The 20645-nt window shown below is 51.4% G+C and overlaps 2 protein-coding genes across 13 annotated transcripts in view; one reads left to right on the forward strand and one right to left on the reverse strand.

Annotated features, from left to right (window-relative positions):
• PACC1 (proton activated chloride channel 1) overlaps positions 1-20645 on the reverse strand; it is a 166727-nt gene that overhangs the window by 40279 nt on the left and 105803 nt on the right. For 6 of the 12 annotated variants that reach the window (XM_032318525.1, XM_032318531.1, XM_032318527.1 and 3 more), the window contains 2 exons: positions 17150-17351; positions 10216-10389 (listed from right to left, as the gene is read on the reverse strand). In XM_032318525.1, coding sequence (XP_032174416.1) covers positions 10216-10245 — 30 coding nt within the window. In that variant the 5' untranslated portion in view covers positions 10246-10389; positions 17150-17351. Of the gene's footprint in view, positions 1-1356; positions 2170-10215; positions 10390-15048; positions 15221-17149; positions 17352-20603; positions 20620-20645 lie in introns of those variants that run through there. The other 6 variants (XM_032318522.1, XM_032318521.1, XM_032318523.1 and 3 more) reach the window with 4 other exon arrangements.
• On the forward strand, positions 8043-18344 carry NENF (neudesin neurotrophic factor). The gene is made up of 4 exons (XM_032318533.1): positions 8043-8295; positions 16044-16104; positions 16856-16959; positions 17831-18344. Exons 1-4 carry the CDS (start codon positions 8119-8121, stop codon positions 18005-18007), a joined length of 519 nt encoding a protein of 172 aa, XP_032174424.1. The 5' UTR covers positions 8043-8118; the 3' UTR covers positions 18008-18344.

Consider the following 20645-nt stretch of genomic DNA (forward strand, 5'->3'; position numbering starts at 1 on the left):
CATCTGGCTCCTTTGGGATAAAGGAGATGGTAGGAGAAATATAGAAATTTGTCCCAAAGTCAGATTCCAGAGCAGGTCCTATACTAAAAAATAGCAAGCCTTAGGCAAATCTCATCGACTTTCAACTAGGCTTCCCCTTGCACTCTAGAGCTAAGCCATCTGCTTGATCCACACAGGATCATTTACAAAGCAAGGAATGTACGTCAATAGTGGTCAGTATTGATCAAGACAACAGGAAGTACATAGGAGAAGGACAGGCAGAATGCTAGACTGATCTGGGAAGTCAGTCTCCAAGGAGCGTGGGACTAAAGATCCCTCCTTGAATAACTGGGGGATGGTGGAATTTTAACCAATGGAGTTTCAGAGACAGTTAAAGAAAAAGAAACTGTGTGAGAAAGCAGAAAAGGGACAGGAAAGCAGGTGCACCTTTGTAAAGAGTGAGTTTCCAGTGTGGTTAGAATATAGGTGGGTGAGATGATAATTGAAGCTATGACTCTGAGCAGCGCTTTGAAAGCTGCTAAGAAGTTTGGACTTGGGTCGTTCAAGAGCATCAGGTTGTAAAAAGGGATGTTGTGGGATCAAGGTAGGGCCTCAAAAGGAACCCGCACAGCATGGGAGACACCAAAGGGAGAGCTGGTAACACAGCATCTCACGCAGCTGGCCAGAGGAGACACAGGGACACAAACCGGAGGACTGAAGATGTGGAACTGACTGAGCTCACAAGTGAGGGGACCACCGTGTGAGGGAAAGCCGGAACCGCAGCCTGGAGCTCAGCACGAACAAGAAAGAGACAAAGAGCTGGAAAGTGATAGTTAAAGTAGTGGGAGGAGATGAGACAGTTAAGAAAAACCGAGCTCGGCGAGAAGCACCTTTGCAAAGTTAGGCGGGCCTCCAAAAACAAGGCATAATTATCGCTGTCATTTACACCTGCAAGGGGCCACGAGGCCTCGGGCTTGCAGAGAGGCTAATGCCTCCCGCACATCCGTTCCAGCCGGGAGAAGGGCGCCCGTGCCAACACTTGTTGCAAAGATCTGCCGGGGTCAAGGCCCGCCCGCGCGCAGCTGCCGGGGTCCGACTCCGCTTTAATCATTCACCTGCTGGCGACCCGTCGCGGCTCCTCCGGGGCCCCGGCTCCATCCCGCGCCGGCGGCATCCGGAGGAGGCTCGGCGTCCCGCTTCCTTCCTGTCCCGCCGCGCCTCCGCACGCGGGGACCCCCTCCCCCGCCGCACTCCTCGAAAACCGCACTCGAGCCACCGGGACGCCCCCCGCACCCCAACCCGCCCGGACGCGGGGACCCCGCTCGGATGCCCCACGGGAAACTTTGCTTCCGCCCCCGCCCCCCAGCTGCCATGTACCTCCTGGTAGGATGTGGAGAGCTCCTGCCGGATCATGGCACTGACCCGAGCTGAGGTGCACCTGAGACCGCTACGGCTCGGGAGCAGCGGCGGGCGAGGAACGCAGCCGCCGCACTTTAAGCTGCCGGCTCCGCGGGGCGAAACCGGTTCGGAGGTGCGGCCCCGAGACCAGGCGGGGCGGCAATAGACGCATGCGCCTCGTTGCCGCCGATACCACGGGAGGGTTGCTGGGAAATGTAGTTCTGGGCAAGAAGCATCTCTCAGCAACTCCGGAATGGCAAAACCTGCGCGCTACCCAAAGCCACGTTTAAGCCAGGCGTTGGACGCACGTGCTCTTTTCACCTCCCACTTCCTCTGTATGTTAGAAGAGGAGGGACGGAGAAAATGAGTGGAAAGTGGAATAAAGAGGTCAGGTCAGATGAGTGGGAGAGCCTAATCTATAAGTGCAAGAGGCAGTCTGGTGGTTTCTAACCATTAATAAATGTCTGCCGAACACTGTATATTACAAAGCACTTTCATTCATATTATGCCTTTGATCCTGCAAGGAACCCTGTAAGCTGGACATTTTGCTCCCTGTTTTACAAGGAAGCTGAGGTACCTTGTTTCGGAAAGGATTTGAGCAAGGCAGTCATAAAGTATTTTTTTGTTGTTGTTGTTTTGAAAAGAATATTATTTAATCCAGGAACAAACTACAGAATCCAAACACTTTCATTATTCCTAGGGCAGATAGTTGGAGTCAGGATGTCTAGGTTTTTGTCCTGGCTTTGCCCCTCTCCCACAGGTTTTTGTTTGTTTGTTTTGTTTTTGTTTTTAAGATTTTATTTATTTGAGAGAGAGAGCAGAAGCGGGTTGGATGGGCAGAGGGAGAAGCAGGCTCCCCTCAGGCAGGAAGCCCAAAGCAGGGCTCGATCCTAAAGCCCCAGGATCATGACTTGAGTTGAAGGCAGGTGCTTGACCAACTGAGCCCTGAGGTGCACCTCCTGCAGATAATACCCTGGGCCCTCCTATCTATGCCTAAACCCTGCCCTGCTCACAGGGCCTTACTGAGAGCCTACAGATCATGCAGGAAAAAACAAAAGTGCGGTTCCCCTGCTGCAGAAGACTTCTCCCCTGGATGTGGTGGGGAATACGGTGTCTGGCTTGTAGCACGGTGGATCTGTGGACTGCATCTTCCCCTCCTCCCACTGCCTGAACTGCCATTCTCTGTGGCCACCCCGGGCCGATTAGTCGTGAGGCAAATAGAGGTCACTTATGCTTTGGTGAATGCTGCTCTGTGTCCTGGGCAGCTGCAGCTCTGCGAGGCCCTGCACGCTCGGGGCCACTCGGGGCCTCTTCTGTCTTCAGCAGCAACCACAGTAGCACCAACCACATCAAACCTCCTGGACCTCCAGAGTATTAGTAGAGGGAAGCCTCCCCCACCCTGGGTTCCCTGGTCTTGCATCTTTAAAGGGACCATATACATAGCACACATACCATATATATTACAGGTACTCAACAATGTTCAGTTTATGAATGGAACACTTATTCCAGCCATTTGACAGTTGCTCGCAAATACAAATGACAACAAACAACTCTTTAGATTCCTAGCTGTGTTAACGCGAGGCTGGTGGATAGAACAGGTCACACAATCATAGAATTTTAGAGCTTGAAAGACCAGAAAAATCTAGTCCAGCCCTATTGATCCCCTCTACTATTTGTTGCTCGGATCAAACTGGAAAATTACAGAGCCCCACATCTGAAGGAGATACTAGTACAATCTCTGACATGGTTTTAACAAATACGGCACCGGGCCCTGGGATACAGAAACAAATGGGATACTCCCAGGTCCTTGCCCTCTGGCTCCTCCATGCTAGGGTGGAGAAACCATGAACACATAAATAGAATTTTCTGTACCAGCTGTCCCCAAGTCCTCTCCTCCCACTCTCTCATGAGCACACACGAATCAGGCTTTCATCCTCTCCGCTCCACTGAAATTTGGTGGTCAAGGTCACAAATGACCTCAGAGTTGTCAAATCAGATGTCCATTTCCCCATCCTCCTCTTTTTTTCATGAGGTTATTATTATTTTTTTTTTGTATAGTTGTAACACAACGTTACATTATTTTTAGCTGCACAACATAGTGATTCAACAAGTGTATAGGTTATGCTGTGCTTACGACAAGTGTAGCTGCCATCTGTCACCATTCAGTGCGATGACACGATCATTGATTATATTCTCTCTCCTGTGCCTTTTATTCTGGTGGCTCATTCATTCCATAACTGCATCTCCCGCTCCTCTTCCCCCATTTTGTCCATCCTCTCTGGCAACTATCATTTCGTTCTCTGTACTTATACGTATGATTCTGTTCTTTGTTTACTCATTTGTTTTGTTATTTATCCTCTTTCTTGATCTGTCAGCTGCCTTGGCCTCGGCTGATACTCTCCTCCGTGTCTGCTTTCCTCCTCTGGCCTCCAGGACCCCACGTGCCTCCCCTTTGGCTCTCGCCTCACTCAAAGCTCCTTCTCAGCCTCCTTTGCTGGATTCTCCTCATCCCCTCAATTCTCCAAGATGGCATTCCCAAGCTAGGGCTCGAGATCTCCCTTCAACTCCCTCCCTAGGGGCTAGGGAAATGGGTTCCTCTTTAGTCTCACGGTTTGAATTACCATCTTTAGTCTCACGGTTTGAATTACCATCTAGATCCCAAAAGATCCTTGTTATGGGTTGAATTGTGTCCTCCAGAAAGGTATGTTGAAGTCCTGACTTGGTACCTCAGAATGGGACCGCACTTGGAAATAGGTGGCTGCAGAGTATTAGATAAAATGAGGTCATACTAAGTAAGGTGATCCCTTCACCTATTATGACTCAAGTCCTTACAACAGATGGAAGACGATGTGAAGAGAGACACATAGGAAAAGTGCCCCGTTATGGCAGCAGCAGAGATCCAGTGATGCCGCTGCCAACCAAGGTGGCTTTAATCATTGCACCCGCTGCTTATAGGTTAAAAAAACAAACAAACAAACAAAAAACCTTTTCACGTAGGGCAGACAGGCCTGTAGCTGAGTTTCCACTGAATTTAGTCAAGAGGAAGCACTGCTGGGAGATTAGAGGGGGTCAGGGCAGGGGAGAAGCCAAGGTTTTTCTTGTTTTTTTTTTTCCAAGGTTTTTCCTGCTCCTGGCAGTGTCCCTTCCATGGCTCCGGCCCCTGACGCAAAGGCTTTTTGTGGTTCTAGCTTCAGCTAGGGGACCCAGGCCCCCAGACTTGCTACCACCTCCTCCTCCTCCCTACTAAGGCTAGAATGTTGTTACTCTCCTGCTGTTTCTAATCTTCTCATTACCTCCGGGATTCTTCTCAGCCTCCTTCATCCCCGTGCAACCAATTATCTTATTAAAAGTTATTCTGTTTCTCTTTGAATAATTTGTATTCTCCTTGCGGGTGATTGATTCATTGGGGAAAATGAATCTGGGTTCAAGTAGGGAAGGGCAATCAGAGGAATGCCTAGAAAAATTCAAGGTCATGTGAGCACGCCATTACACCACAGGTTTATACTTGGTGTCTCAGGGAGAGGAAGGGAGATCTGATGAGTAGAAATTGTAGGGAGGGGTGCCTGTGTGGCTCAGTGGGTTAAGCCACTGCCTTTGGCTCAGGTCGTGATCTCGGGGTCCTGGGATCGAGTCCCGCATCAGGTCCTCTGCTCAGCAGGGAGCCTGCTTCCCTCTCTCTCTCTCTCTGCCTGCCTCTCTGCTTGTGATCTCTGCCTGTCAAATAAATAAAATTAAAAAAAAAAAAAAAAAGAAAGAAAGAAATTGTAGGGAGTATCTTTGGGCTCAAAGAAGTTACTAACAAACGGAACTGTAGAGAGAGAAAGGGCTCAGAGAAGCAGCACACTATAGGTCAGGGATGTTATTAAGGAATGTGCTGCATCTGATGGGGATGATATTCTATTCAAGGGCTTAGAAGGGCCTCTCTTAACCTGGAGACCCTGCGACCCACGGAACACAGATTCTGCACGGAACAGCTTACACAGACTCTCACATCCATGATCATTTTTGGTTTCCGGCACAATTCCATCAAGGAGGCAGCCTGGTGTGTTACTAACACAGAAACTGAGATTCGGAGGGCTGGTGATGGATCCTGTTCAGGTCGCTCTGTATTAGAAGTTCATTCTGTTGCACGGATGAAATGTATGAGCATTTGATATGGTCACTGAGGGAAGGTGTGGCCCGTGGGCTAAGGGGTGACGCTGGGAGGGAGCCTGGGCTTGAATCTTGGCTATACCAACCCCCTGTGACCTTGAGCAAGGTATTTAAGGTCTCTGCACTTCAGTTTCATTATCTGTAAAAATGGGCGGTGACATTGTTTCTTACTTCATAGAGTGAAAGCAAGGACTGAATGAGTTAATACATGTGAAAGTGCTGAGTCAGGGCTTGCACATGGTTTGGTTTCTTTTGCCAGGACTTGCATCCACAAAATGTTGGCAGGACCCAAGAACTCAGTCCTTGGTCCCTCCACTTTCCTATCCATGTGCATGTTCCTGATGATCTCAACTATTCTGTGGCTTTATTATTTTAAGTTTTTCTTTTTTTTTTTTTTTGTTTAAGATTTTACTTATTTCAGGGGCGCCTGGGTGGCTCAGTGGGTTAAAGTCTCTGCCTTCAGCTCAGGTCACGATCCCAGGACCCTGGGATCAAGCCCCGAATCAGGCTCTCTCTGCTCAGCAGGGAGCCTGCTCCCCTCCCCCACCACCCCTGTCACCTCTGCCTGCCTCTCTGCCTACCTGTGATCTCTGTCAAATAAATAAATAAAATATTTTTAAAAAAAGATTTTACTTATTTCAGAGAGAGAGCAGAGTGAGAGAGCGAAAGAACACACGAACAGGGGTGGAGGGCCAGAGGGAGGAGAAGCAGACCCCCTGAGGAGCAGGGAGACTGATGCTGGACCCAATGTGGGGCTTGATCCCAGGACCCTGGGATTATGACCTGAGCCGAAGGCAGATGCTTAAACAACTGAGTCATCCATGTGGTCCCATTCTGTGGCTTTAAATACAACCTAGATGTCAAGGATTCCATGACTTATATCTCTCCCTTGGAACTCTTCCTTCAAATCCAGACTCCTATAGCCAACTGTCGATCTGATACCACTTTGATATCTATGTGTTCTCGAACTGACCAAGCCTGGTCTTGAGCCTCTCCCCCCAGACTTGCTCTTATCACCATCTCTTGTTATCTTAGCAAGTGGCAACTCCATCCTTATGGTTACCAAGGCCAACACCCTCTGGGTCATCCTTGACTCTGTTCTATCTCCCTGACCCCGCATCTCCTCTCAGTGGTCAGCAAATCCCGCCAGCTCACCTTCGAAACACATCTGAGACCCACCCCCCACCCCGCACCCCCGTTCATCACCTGCATGGCTAGCACTCCAGGCGCAAGCCACCATCACCTCTCGCCTGGATTACTGGATTACTGCAGGGGCTCCCTGCTTTAGTCTGTCCTCAACACCACAGAGTCATTCCACTAACATTTTAACTCATTCCTCTCCTCCATTCAGTAAGTGTAAAAGCCAAAATCCTTTAAAAGTGAGCTGTGAGGCCCCACGAGACCTGCCCCCACCTCCTTTCCCTTTACCCTCTGACCTCCCAGACCTCATCTCCCACACCTCTTCCTTCCCACTGTTTCTCCAGCAAGCAGAACACTGCCTTTCCTCAGCATGTATGCACCTGTCTTCCCCTTTGCAAAGAATGTCCTCCCCTCCTGGCTACCTCCCTTACCCCCTTTATACAAATACCTTCTCAGTGGGACCTTCCCTGGTCACCCTGTTTGTTTCTTTGTTTTGTAAGATTTATTTATTTTTTCCAGGGAGAGAGAAGGAGAAGGCACAAGCAGGGGGAAGGACAGAGGGAGGAAGTCTCAAGCAGACCGCCTACCAAGACCCAACTGCGGCTCTGGGAGGACCCATGAGATCCCGACCAGAACTGACTCTGAGTCCGACTCTCAACCCACGGAGCCGCCCAGGAGCCCCTGGGCAGCCCATTTAAAACTGCAGCCCCCCCCCCCCCAATGCTCCCTATCCTTCGCCCTGCTTTGTCTTTCTCCCAATAGCTAAGGTATGTATCTCACTTTTGTCCATTTCATCCATACAAGCCCATGGGATGTAAACTCCATGTGGATACTGACGCCTTGTTCAGCGATGTGTTCCCAGTAACCTGATACAGGGAAGTCCTCAAAAAGTATTTGTTTTATGAATTAATGAAGAAGTCTTTGCACAAATGCCAGCCCTTATTATTTCAGTGCAAATCTGCGGCACGCTCTACCCTTTGCAAAAATCCCTTTGGGGACATAACTGGAAAGGAAGAGAAATCAGCCAGAAGTAAAAGGGAACTTTTAAAAAGATTTTTGAGTAACCCTCTACACCCCAATGCGGGGCTGGAACAAACTTACACTCCCCGCCTCAACCCCCCCATCAAGAGTGACATGCTCCACGACTGAGCCAGCCGCACTGAATAAAGCTGGGGTCCTGGTGTGTAAATACCTCGTCCCAGGTGCTGGAGTGTGGGGCTGTGTCACCCACGAACCTACTCAACAACTACTGTCACGTAGGTCGCTCTCCGCACAGCTTCCAGTCCCGGGCCGCGGAGTCGGAGCTCCAGCGGCGCGGTCCCGAGGGCGCAGGGGCGGGGAGGTGGGCGCGCGCGCGGGGTGGGGGGGGCTGTTCCGGGGCCGCGGGGCGGGAGCGCGCTCAGGCCACCCAGCGGCCCAGGCCGCCCGGCCCTGCTCGGCGAGCGCACCATGGCGGGCCCCGCGTCCCGGCGGCGGTTGCGGCGGCTGGCAGCGCTGGCCCTGCTCCTGGCGCTGGCCCCGGGGCCCCCGGCAACCTGGGCCGGGCAGGTGCCGCGCCCCGCCGAGCGGGGGCCCCCGGTGAGGCTCTTCACGGAGGAGGAGCTGGCCCGCTACGGCGGGGAGGAGGTGAGCGGACGGGAGGCCGCGGGGGAGGCGCGGGCTCCGAGCTGGACGCCCGGCCTGCGGGCTTCCTCCCTCCGGACAGAAGGCCGCGCAGGGACCCGGGGGGTCCGTCCGAGTCGGGGCTGCGCAGACTTGGCCCCGGCCCTGAGCCCGCACGCCCCGGCCCGCGCTGCCCCCTGCCTGCCTTCCGGCGAGCTGCTCCCCTGAGATGCGTTTCGGCTGGTGATCGGCCCCGGGAACCTAGGAACTTTGGGGGGTTTAATGTTAGCATCAGCTGGGGGCAGACCCTTCCGCCTCCTCCGCGGAGTGAGTGGCGGGGGAGGGAGAAGGGAAGTAAAACCTGTGGGGCAGACCCAGGGATGATCTAGGCTTCCCTGCACTTCCTGCCCCGACCTCAAACCCACTTTTACTGCCTGTGCTCTCGGCTGAGAAAGAGCTGGGGAGAGGGCAGAGGGGGAGACCGGAGGTTAAAGACACCCTCCCCCCCAACACACCCACATCAGTCAATAGTCTGGAGGCGTCCAGGAAACTCCTCACAGCCCCCCCTGCCTTTGGGCTGCTGGGGTCCAGTGTGATGATGCGGAGCCTGGGAAGATGCTGCACTCCCCGGTAGAAGGGCCATAGTGGGGCCAATCCGGGAAGAGAGGGGTAAAGTTTGATGCCGAGATCACAGAACCATAGCATGTCAGCGTTGATAGGGAACCGACGTCCTGCTTTTACACACGGGGAAACTGAGGCATGCGCCAGTTAGGGGCAGAACGAGGAAGGGACCATGTCCTCTTGTTAAAACCCTCCAGCCTGGGATCCCTAACCCCAAGTTAGCTAGCCTTTAAATAGACCAGGTTTGAAAGGGGGACAGGGGAAGGGTGGTCAGAAACTTGGCCCTTAGGCAGTAATGGCTGGTTTGAATATCACTGTATACAGACGGTGGTTAGAAGCCCCAGTGGAAGAGAACACAGAAGGAGGGAGACAGGGATGTGACTAGATGTTAAGGGAAACAGAGAACCAGATGATACAGGATCCAGGAATCGTTACAGAAAAGAGTTAACGCAGCAGGCCTACTCTCCTTAGGAAGGCCCGCTGGCAAGAGTGGCTGTTGGCTGATGTCTGGAATTCCAGGGTGTTCCACACTTCCCTAGCAGATGAGGGTGGCTCACTCCGGGCTCTTTATACTGTGTATTTATGTTGAACATTGCTGGACAGAGAGGGCCTACATGGCCAGCTGCCAGTAAAAACCTTGGCCTCTGAGTCTCTAATGGGTAGAGACTAATGTTCTGGGCAGAAACATCGCGCACGTGGTGCTGCATTGTGTTGCTGGTGGAAGAGCCCTGTGTGTGACCTCTCATGGGAAGGACTGAGCATGGGGAAATTCACCCCTGGATTCCTCTAGACTCTGCCTGTGTCCTTTTCTTTTACGATCTCGTATCCTTCTGTACAGTTGTAATACATCTGAGCTCTGAGTACAACTGTGTGCTGAGTTCTGTGAGTCCTCAAAGTCAGTCTTGAAACATGGGAGCGAACTTGGAGACCCCTGGCACAGAACCCAAGAGAAGAGAGAGTTCAAGGTCGAGGGTACTTGTAGCCACAGCTCCAGGGGCTACAGGATGAGGACAGAGAAGAGATCCTGGGTTTTGGGGGTTTTTTAAAATTTTTTATGCTGACATTACGGATACTTAACTAAGGGAAGGAAAGAGGGAAGCTTGAGGTGGGAACAGGTTAAGAAGAGAAGTGTTTTGGGCGTCTATAGGCAGAGAGAGGAAGAAAGTCAGGTAGGAGAGGGGCCGATGAATACTGAGTAGAGCCGTGCTGTTCCCTGAGCCACCCTGGAAGGTTCTGGTTTATGCCTGTTGTCTGGGAAGAATTACTAATGGCACACCCCCTTCACTCTCAGGAGTGTCACTGTTGTGTGACATTATACGGTACCCGAGTTAGAGCTTTGTACCTTTGGATCATGCCTGGCTACCACTCCCTGTTCTTCGGGCTGCAAGCTCTTTGGAGTCTTCCCAGCTGTAAGATGCTTTTATCAGTCAGGCCGGCCCAAGCCACCACCACCTCTCACCGGGATTACTGGATTACTGCAGGGGCTCCCTGGTACACCTGAAACAGAAACAGTAGAAAATAACATATTTGGCTTATTGCAAGGAATTGGTTTATGTGATCATGGGCACTGGTCAGGCAAGTCTGAAGTTCATAGAGCAGGCCAGAATCCCCTGGGCAGTTGCTGATGCCCCAGCCCACCTGAGGTTCTTCTTCTTCTATAGGGAAACCTTAATTTTGTTCCTAAGGCCTTTCAACTGATGCAGTTAGGCCCACCCCAATTATTCTCCTTTACATGGAGTCAGCTCATTATAGATGTTAATCACAACCACACAGTATCTTCATAGCAACACCGAGATACTGTAATTGATCAAAGTTGGCACGTAAAACTGACCATGACAATGGCCATCACAAGAGTGCCTACTCTATGTAGGGATTGTGTGAGGATTAAATGAGATGGTGATATGCAAAGGAGGATAGGCCTGCAGTAATCTTAGCATAGTAAGCCGTTATAAATCTTAGCTGCTACTTTTGTTAGCTTATTACTAAAGTTATAAGCAAGAGGCAGTATAACAGGTCCATAATCCTCTTATGCAATTCAAAAATCAAGCTCTGAACCCAGAAGAGGTTTTTTTTTTAAGATTTTATTTTTAAGTAATCTCTATGCCCAGTGTGGGGTTTGAATTTATAAACCCAAGATCAAGAGTTGCATGCTCTACCAACAGAGCCAGCCAGATGCCCCACAAGGTTTTTTTATTTGTTTGTTTGTTTGTTTTAAGTTATTTAATAGCAAAACCCAACCTGCTCTGAACTCCTTTGGTGACAGAACCTTGTCAGCGCCGACACAAGTCTGTTTATAATGTTCATGTGCTGTCCTTACTGTGAATACTCATGTTCATGTTTCCTGTGCAAATGTTCATCGAGTTGGTTGCGGGGCGCTGCCTCGGACCCCATAGGGAAGACGAGTGAACTTGAGGATTCCCCCTGGTTCAGAGCGGATGTCATCCTCCACCCTCCAAGGGCAACACGATTTTTGCCATCCTCAGAAAATGTGTTTTCCGCCTTCACTGCACGGGAGGATACCAAGGGCAGAGAGGGTCCCCCGCTGGCCCCCACCCCCCCTGATTTCTGGGCCTGGGGCCGGATGGTGCCCGCTCTGTCAGGCGCTATCCTCACCACTTTATTTATTTACTTATTTATTTTTAAGATTTTATTTATTTATTTGATAAGAGATCACAAGTAGGCAGAGAGGCAGGCAGAGGATGGGGGTGGGGAAGCAGGCTCCCTGCTGAGCAGAGAGCCCGATGCGGGGCTCGATCCGAGGACCCTGAGATCATGACCTGAGCCCAAGGCAGAGGCTTAACCCACTGAGCCACCCAGGCGCCCCTATCCTAACCACTTTAAAGCACCAGCTCATTTAATGACCACCACAGCCTCACGAGGGAGGGGCTCTTACCTCATTTGTCATGGAGGAAGGAGGCAAGGGGAGGTTAAAGGAACTTGCCCAAGGTTACACAGCGAGGAGTCCTCAAGGTGAACCAGGCGCTGCTCCCTCAGGCCTGAACAGGAAAAGCAACTACCAAGAGCGCCCCTCTCCGTCCTTGCGCAGTCCTAGAACCGTGCCAGGCAGTGACCTGCCCCACGGGGCTACCGGTTCTAAGAAGATACCAGCGTGCCAGCGTGCCGGGAAAGGTAGTTTGGCTGTGGGAGTTTATTTGGCGGGACTCTGGATCCCGAGCTGGCTGAGGCCCCCTGGGCTTCACAGTTATTCTTCGTAGATGGAATTTGCCTGTTCTCAGCACCAGCTGTCCTCGGAAATCTGTGCTAAGGTCAGGAGGTGACACAGTGACATTTGTTTTCTGCTTTTCTAATACTGAATGATAGGGAGGAGTAAGACTGTGCTTCTTCCAGAAAGATCATTCTGAACAGACATGAGGAAGATACAGACAGTGAAGGCGGTGGGGTGGAGGCTGGAGAATGAGGAGGAGAAACCGCCCTCTCTACGTGTGCAGTCGAGGGACGGCTTGTAGACGGCTGTGTCCGGGCGTACTTCGTGCACCATCCCCCAGGACACACACCCACAACACAAGTTCTGTCAAACAATGCTGCTTCTTACTACGTGTGATGCACCCCAACATTTTCTATTTTCTGTTCCATTTTAAACTTTTCCTTTTCTACTTCATTAAAAAAATTGGTTAGTAAGTCACTAAGTGAATCCACGATCCATTAATAGGTTACCGATGCCACGGCGGTCAGAAAAGAACCCGGCCTCGGATCCTCGGGGGGGCTCCGTTATTTCTGCAGAAGCAAACATCTGCAGCAGTTTCCCTCTTTACCAATGAGGGCCTTTGGCTCTGTCCTTGGCCCCCGGTTCAAGGGCAAGGTTGAAGGCTCAGGGGCCCGCTGTCCTGCGTGTACCCAGTCTCGGGCCTCTCCCTACCTCTCTTCGCCCTGCTGCCTCATCTGCCCTTCCGTGGTCGTTCTCGTGGCCCTCTCCTGTCCCTGCTTGACAGCAGGCGGGGAGGAAGGCCAGACGGTGAGGCAAGTCCAGACCCCGAGGAGAAAGGCGAGGCCTCATTCATGCAGGGGTTCCCCTGGTTCCTGTCCATCTGGGTGCTTCTGACCCACTCCGTGCCTCACTGGTGGTCCTGAGTCTTGTGGATGAATTTCCCAGGCCCCCCTCACCCTGTCCTGGTCCCAGGCAAGTGCGCTGTCTTCGTGCTGTGTGGCCCCCAGTGGGGCAGGCCAGGGAGTGGAATGAACTTGGGTTCTAAGGCTCCAGAGACTGCTCTGATTCCCTCTGGGACTCGGGGCAAGTCTCCCAACTCCCCGGCCTGGACAGCTGCATCTGGAAAATGAAGGTATTGGATAATCTTCAAGGCCCTTTCAGTTTTAACTTAAAATGCCTCTAGAATCCTTATCTGTCACTTGGGAAGTACATTTTTTGTCTGTCAAAATCTAGATTAAGGATCCTGGTAACTAACAAACTGCTAAGGGCTTCCTATCTCTTGCCTTGGTTAATCCTCACAACAACCTGATAAGTGGATACTCTTATAATCTTACTACAGAGGGGGAAACTGCGGCACAGAGAGGTTAAGTAATCTGCCCAAGGCAGCACAGCTTATAAGTCGTGGCTCAAACCCAGGTCTGTTTGATTTGAGGTGACTCCTCCTGTGGGCTCTTGGAAAAAGGCAGACCTCCTGCTGTTACTGCAGACCTGCTGTAGAGATGAAAAAAACGAAGCATCCTTCCAGACGGATGAGAGGGTGGGGAGCCCGGTGGGAAGCTGGTGATGAGCATGTGTGTCTTTATCTGTCTGCAGGGACATTTGTATTTTGGAGTCTGCATTTCTGCAAGACTTCCACTCACCCTCTGTCTTCTCAGTTGCCTGAGTTACCCCCGGGGCCTGGAAACCATGCCCGCTGCTCTGCTGCCAGTGGACTCCCCAGCTCCACAGGCCTGGAACGACCCCTCAGCCCCACTCCCAGCGCACTTGACGTTTAACCGATAAGGCCATTCCTCTCTCTGGAATGTCTGTAACAACATTCCTTTCTGCCCCTTTGCTGGGACTTCTTCTTTGCCCCAACACCTTCAATGTATGGTTTCATGAGGAGAGAGATATTTAATTGTTGGAGTTAAGGGTGTTAGTGATAAGATGCATGTGGTTCTAGTTTATGTACGTGAATGTCATGTTTCTATGCCTCTTTGCATACAAGGAAGGAGTTACGTATTCAAGGAAAAGCGTCAGGATGGAAAATATGACCAAATGCCATGGGTAAAATTATAACTGTTAAAATAGTGTTTAAATTGAAATAAGATGTAACCCCACTTGATAAGCTATTGAAGTCAAGAAATACATAATCACAGTGAAAGAAAGGCCGTTTAAAAAAAAAAAAAAGCAGGCTTCTGGCTGGTTAAGCCATGCCTTTTAAAATGACCCGTATTGGAGTGCTGGCTGACTCGTAGGTAGAGCACACAATTCTTGATCTTGGGGTGAGTTCGAGCCCCACATGGGTGTAGAGATTATTTTTTTTAAATCTTAAAAAAAAAATTTAAATAGGGGCACCTGGGTGGCTCAGTTGATTAAGCCTCTGCCTCTGGCTCGGGTCATGATCCCAGGGTCTTGGGATTGAGCCCCAACTAGGGCTCTCTGCTCAGCGGGTAGTCTGCTTCTCCCTCTCTCTCTGCCTACAGCTCCCCTGCTTGTGCACGTGCTCTCTCTCTGCCCCCCTGTGTCAAATAAATAAATAAAATTAAGATTAAATAACTCTTGGTTGAGGTGGAGCACATGTCCACCAAGACAACGAAGTTCTGGAGACTGTCTGTCCGGAGGTGATAGAGATGTAATAACCAACCACTCACTGAGCTCCTGCGCTGGGCCTACTCTGTGCTCACCTATGCTGTGTCCTTCAGCGTGCCTGCAAGGTCATTGGGTGTTATCCATACCTAACGGTCAGAGAAACTGAGGCCTGTGAAGTTATGTGATGGTGAGATACATTTCCTCGGTCGAGTTGCATACCTTCCCAGAGCCCCAGCTCCTCTCTCTGTGAAATGTAGTCATGAAAACTTGACCTTAAGCCCCACAAGGGCAAGAAGTTTAAGGCCCAAGCCTAGAGGAGACCAAGCAGTGTGCTCTCAGAAATCTAGAAGTTCCTGTGTACCCAGCTGCAGCAGCCCCCTTCACCCCAGCCTAGGAACCGATGGTTGGTGTCCCCGTACCCTCAGTGGGGCTGAGACAAAGGAGGCCTGGTCTTGCGTGTTCTAGAATGTGCCAGTTGCCCCAGCCCAAGTCCACCCTGATGGTAGTTAGGAAATTCGTGCCATCTGTTTTTGCGTTGTTCTCTTCGGTGGTGGTGGGAGGGGATAGGAATTTGAAGATAACATTTTATCCCTATAAATACAGCAAAAAATATACTATGAGACTGTGAGCACATTGGGGAGACAGCATTGCTTGTATATTTCTAGCACTGTAAATGGTTTTTTGAAGAGCAGATTGCTTACATTTTTAATAAGTGATGACATTGTTCATGTACTTTGGTCCAGGAATATAACTCAACAAATTATAAACTAGCTAATAGAAAGATATTCGTAATCCTGCCATTTATGGTTTTAAAGAATTGGAAAGAGCCCAAATACTCAAAATAGAAGAAGAGCCCCCCAACCGGTACACAGTATCACTAATATAAAATAGTGCTGTGTTAGTGACAACCATTTTGGTTATTTCAATACATGGGAATGTTTATAGGAAGCAATATTACCTGTAAGAAGCAAAATATAAAATTGATCATTTATACTGATTGCATCCACGTAAGTACATTAACCAAGATGAAAGGAGATTTGGGTTGATTTTTAAAAATTCACCATTTAACATACTTTGAATTCCTTTCTATGTAGATTTGCTTTGGTCCCTGGGATTTTCTTTTCTTTCTTTCTTTCTTTCTTTCTTTTTTTTTTTTTTCCCCCAGAAAGGTATTGCCATGGGCTTGTCATGATACTTTGTCACTTTTCCTAAGTCTGTGAGTGGACGTGACATTGGGCAGGCAGGGGCGAGCTCCTGATGGGATGAGCTGGCTGAGGACTGGCTCAGGGATGGCCGCTTTGTACCTTCGGCCGCTGCCGTCTGCACATCCTGTGGTGGGACGAGATGTCACCAGCTTGGGCTGGAGAAGCGGAGATCTTCAGCTCCCTCCAACAGCTTCTCTCCTGCTTTCTAGGAGGATCAGCCCATCTACATGGCAGTGAAAGGAGTGGTGTTTGATGTCACCTCTGGAAAGGGTAAGTGGCTCGGCTTTATGAATCCTTACTTCTGGGGAGCTCGGCAGCCAGAGTGGGCACTGGATGTGTGAACAAAGGGAGGGGACACTGGCCAGGTTCTTTTCCCTCAGACGGAGATAACATTCTTCGTCAGTGTTGTACTTCCACAGTGGTTTTCTAATGAGGTCACGCTCCTGCTCAAAAGCCCTCCATGGCTCCCTGCTGCCCATGTCATCAAATCCCAACTTGATGTTTTTACCATGGTTGAAGCAGTGAGAGGAAAAGTGTTGCTTTGCAAGGTGTTGGGATCGCAGAACATGACAGAACATTTTAATGTCACTTCATGGTTTCTCTAGTGGTAATTACCGATGATATCATGGCAGTTTTGTTATGGTTCATTGTTACCCGATACCAAGCAAAAGATGTTGAACTGAGGAGACTTGGCTTCCACCAACATTTAAGAAGACTGAGCATTCTTCCTGTTTGCATTTTAAATATTTTTAAGAGATTGTTTTCACTCTAGATTTTTTAAAAATCACCTTTCAGTCCAGCATGTGTGACTTATTCCAAAGTCTGCATTAGTGGAACCCAGCCTGACGGCAGGGGCTGGCTTATTGGGCTTCATGTCTTCTCTGCTTCCCCTCTCCGTGGGCCTGGAGGCTTCGGCAGCACCGGATTGGGCTCAGAAGCCCCCTCCCCCACCACAGACCGTCTCCTTGCTGCCTGGCGTGCATGTCCACACTCACGACTTCTTCCTTCTTCTCCACTGCAGAGTTTTATGGACGAGGAGCCCCCTACAATGCCTTGACTGGGAAGGACTCCACCAGAGGGGTGGCCAAGATGTCTCTCGACCCCGCAGACCTCACCCATGACACTGTGAGCCAGATTATGAGCCTTTGTCAAAATGTCCCACCTGCCTTGGCCATGGCCTTTTTCACCTAGGCAATAGCAAAGCTTCCTAATTAGCCTGTTGATCTTCCGTCCACTCAGTGTGGCCAACTGTTTTCTTGAAACAGAGATCTTACTATGCCACTCCTACTCAGACACCTCCCAGACTCCCCAGTACCTGCAGAGTCATGTCCAAGCTCCCATGAACTTGGGACCTTCACAGTTTGGCTCCAACCTGCCTTGGTGGTCCCCTCCCCCTTGCAGTCTGCACCCGCCACCCCCAGGCTCATAGGTTTGCTGTTGGTCTCGGACACCCATTCCGCAGGCCGCTCTGGGCACGAACAGGGTTGAGAAGCAGAGTATCCTTCATGTTCATAGTCCTATGAAAGAGAAAACAGCATTGACAGAAGCCATTTGAGGGCCTCAAAATCCCAGCAGGGGGGCCGGCATTCACCCAGCTGTGCTCAGATGAGTCAGACTCACAAACCACAACATTACAGAAAGATTCAGGAGCCAAGGAAGGGGAAGGGTGTATGAATCTGTCACGGGAGAGGGGTAGAGGGCCATGAAAAGAACGTGGGTGCAGACTGCGTAGCGTGTACCCGACCCTGCCCCAGACTGGGTGTTCTCTGGAGTCATGAATTCCCACATCAGTCAAACAGCAAAGGGCCCCTGCCCCACCATCCCCCTACACACAGGGGTGGTTCTTGAAAAGTCGGTTGGTTGTTGAGATACGTTGTCGCCAGCATTAGGGGTGTGGGGGCAGGGGGGTGGGGTGGTGAGAGTCCAGTGCAAGGCATGACTCACTCATCCCACCCCCCCACCCCTCCCCCGTGTCGCTTGGGCTTTTCTCCCCAAGACGGGCCTCACAGCTGAGGAGCTAAAATCCCTAGACGACGTCTTCACCAAAGTGTACAAAGCCAAGTACCCCATCGTGGGCTACACGGCCCGGAGGATTCTCAACGAGGACGGCAGCCCCAACCTGGACTTCGAGCCTGAAGACCAGCCCCATTTTGACACAAAAGACGAGTTTTGATATTCCATCCTGGGATCGTGTTCCTGATGGGGGGCGGGGCAGGGAGACCCTCAGCTGCCCGAGCCTCTGGGCACCCGGACCCAAATAAAGCAGACGTTGAACCGGGAACCCTGAATGCTTGTTATAGTCCTTGGTCGAGTGTTCTGTCCCCATGGCACCTCCCCCACCCCCGCACACTGACCAGGCGGGTCAGGACGGTGGGGCCAGGAGCGCCCTCGGTGTCACCGTGGAAGTGACTGACTGCTTCAGATTTCTGTTTTTTTGTACTTGAACCAGATTCACTGTGACCATGTTTACTTTAGAATGAGCACGAAAATAAACTTCTTATTTTTCACAAGAGAAGATTCTTCCCCACACGCCCTCTCCTTGAGGCCTCATCTGCTCCACGGGCAGGGGCAGCCTTGTGCGTGGGCCGCCCCTTCACAGTCCTGCCTGCAGTGTCCCCACCCCTGAGGGGCCGTCCTCGCCATCCCCACCCGGGGAAGGTACAGTGGGAGCGGTGGGGAGGGGGACGCCAGAGGGGCTGGCTCGACACTGCCACCAGGACAGAGTGACCCCCTGACTGGCTTCAGCCCCATCTGGGCTGGAAAGTGGTGGCCAGGGCCTTGTGGCCGGAGCCTGGCCTGGACGTCGCCCCAAACTTGGTAAGGTCCATGCAACACGCGGGACTCGGATTAGATTCCATAAGGATTTCATTCCTTTTGAGGGGGGATTTTTTTCCCCTCTAAGGGACACTGGCCCTGTCTGAAGACATTTTTATATGTTTGTTGTCACAGCTGTAGGATTCTACTGGTAGCTCGTGTTAAACAGCCTACAGTGCACAGGACAGCCTTCCCTCCCCAGACCAAGAACCTCTGGCCCAAAGGGTCTCATGTGTTGAGGCTGAGAAGCGCCACGTTAAACTCATCCTGGAAATTTTATAGTAGAGATGAATTTCTTTGACAGAAACTAAATAGCATCTCTTCCCAAGAGAGAATTTTTACATTAAGTGGAAGATGCTCCTAAGGGGACTGAATGTTCAAAATGCTGATGCTGGGGCCCAGCCCCAGGGCCCCAGATTCCGGATTTCTAGAACATGGCCCGGGAGCTGCATTTTTAATGAGCACCCTCCTGCCCCCCTCCCCCCAGGAGACTGTGACATGAATGGGCTCGGACAGACTTTGATAAACATTACCTTCTGTCTCACCTGTCACCTCAGGGAGAACCTACCACAGCCTTTCTGAGGACCAGGCTTAACCTCTGCCTGGTTCTTCCATGTGTGCAGACTAGAGACTCTCCCGGTGAACTCTGGAGTCCCACTCAGAAGCTGGGAGCTTGGTGACCACCCACCCAAGAGTAAAGGGCCTGGAACTTATCAGACCAGACTCTTTGGCCTGGAATTCAGAAAGGCCTTCATGTGGCCAAGGTAGTCTGTACCCGGACATGTGGCCCCAAAAACACATGACACTTGAGTGCACACAGATGGTTACAAGTTTCTGGAAACACCTGAGTGAGGACTTCTTTTACCAAACACCTGCAACCCACTTCCTGCCTTATCAGGCAGTGATGGGGGAGGAGTCCCTGCCTCAAAGCCTGGGCTGCAGGCTGGGAACTTTCCAGGACCACTGTCCTCCCCACGCCCCTCTCTCCTTGATGTCCCACCCCTCACAGCAAAGCATGGTTTCCCTCAAGGCTTCAGGCTCCCCACTCCTGGGGCAGTTCCGCCCACTTCGCTGCCCTATACCCCAGCAAGGGGCTTCTCTGAATCAGAATGTGTCTCATTCAGAGATTCTAGGACAGAGCACACAGAAACCCAGGCAGCCTGGAGAGGCCCCACACAGGGTGAGCGCAGCTCAGGGAAGGGAAACCCAGCTGGCCCTGTCCCTGGGCCCACTCCACGGATCGCTGTGATTCCTAGAGACCACCTACAGGGCCCGACTCTGAGGGAGGGCAGCTTGAGGGCACAAAGGCTGCACAGGCTTTTCCAGAAAGGGCAGGCAGGCTGCCTTCGGGTGGCAGGGAATCTGGCCAGGCAGGGGTTGGCCCTGCAGACGTGCACCCAGGACATGCCACATAAGCACGGCCTCAAGAATTACTTAATACCACGATGTGTTGGTCACCTCTGATGCCCCATTCGCAGCCTGTCGGCCCCCCACATGTGGTGGTATCTCTCAGTGCCAAGTTCAGCCATTTTCCCCTGGGCTTCTCTGCCAAGCGAGCCGTCTAAGCCATTCTAGGGCACTCCAGCCGGCAAGGGCAAGGAGCTAACATCCCAGCCCCCCGGAACACTCCTCCACCAACAGGGGCTGGAGTCTGCAGAGGCCTCCCCGCACTGAGGCTCGTTCTTTGGGCTCCTGAGAGGGTCTCAGGTGGGACTGAGCCCCAGCTGCACACAGAGGTGATCCGCTCAGTAACGCCCCTGGACCTGTGTTACTCCCCTCAGTCCCCTGGGCCTCAGCCCAAGGATCATTTCCCAAATGTCTGTCCCTGCGCACCAGCCCCTACCCAGCAGCGGCACAAGCCAGGGTAAGACACAATTGACTTCCTCAGACACCAATGGATCGCCTTAGGCCAAACCCGGGTTTACTAGTAGCACCTCACCCCTTTGCACACTTACCAGTTTCCTAAGTCTCCTTCCTGCGACCACAGCTGTGTAAGT

Source organism: Mustela erminea, chromosome 17 (genome assembly GCF_009829155.1).
Source record: "Mustela erminea isolate mMusErm1 chromosome 17, mMusErm1.Pri, whole genome shotgun sequence".
NCBI classification, from domain to species: Eukaryota; Metazoa; Chordata; class Mammalia; order Carnivora; family Mustelidae; genus Mustela; species Mustela erminea.

Coding starts and splice junctions, on each gene's coding strand:
- NENF (XM_032318533.1), top strand. CDS start 8,119: ATGGCGGGCCCCGCGTCCCGGCGGCGGTTGCGGCGGCTGGCAGCGCTG. Junction 8,296..16,043: donor CCCGCTACGGCGGGGAGGAG/GTGAGCGGACGG, acceptor CCTGCTTTCTAG/GAGGATCAGCCCATCTACAT. Junction 16,105..16,855: donor TGATGTCACCTCTGGAAAGG/GTAAGTGGCTCG, acceptor TCTCCACTGCAG/AGTTTTATGGACGAGGAGCC.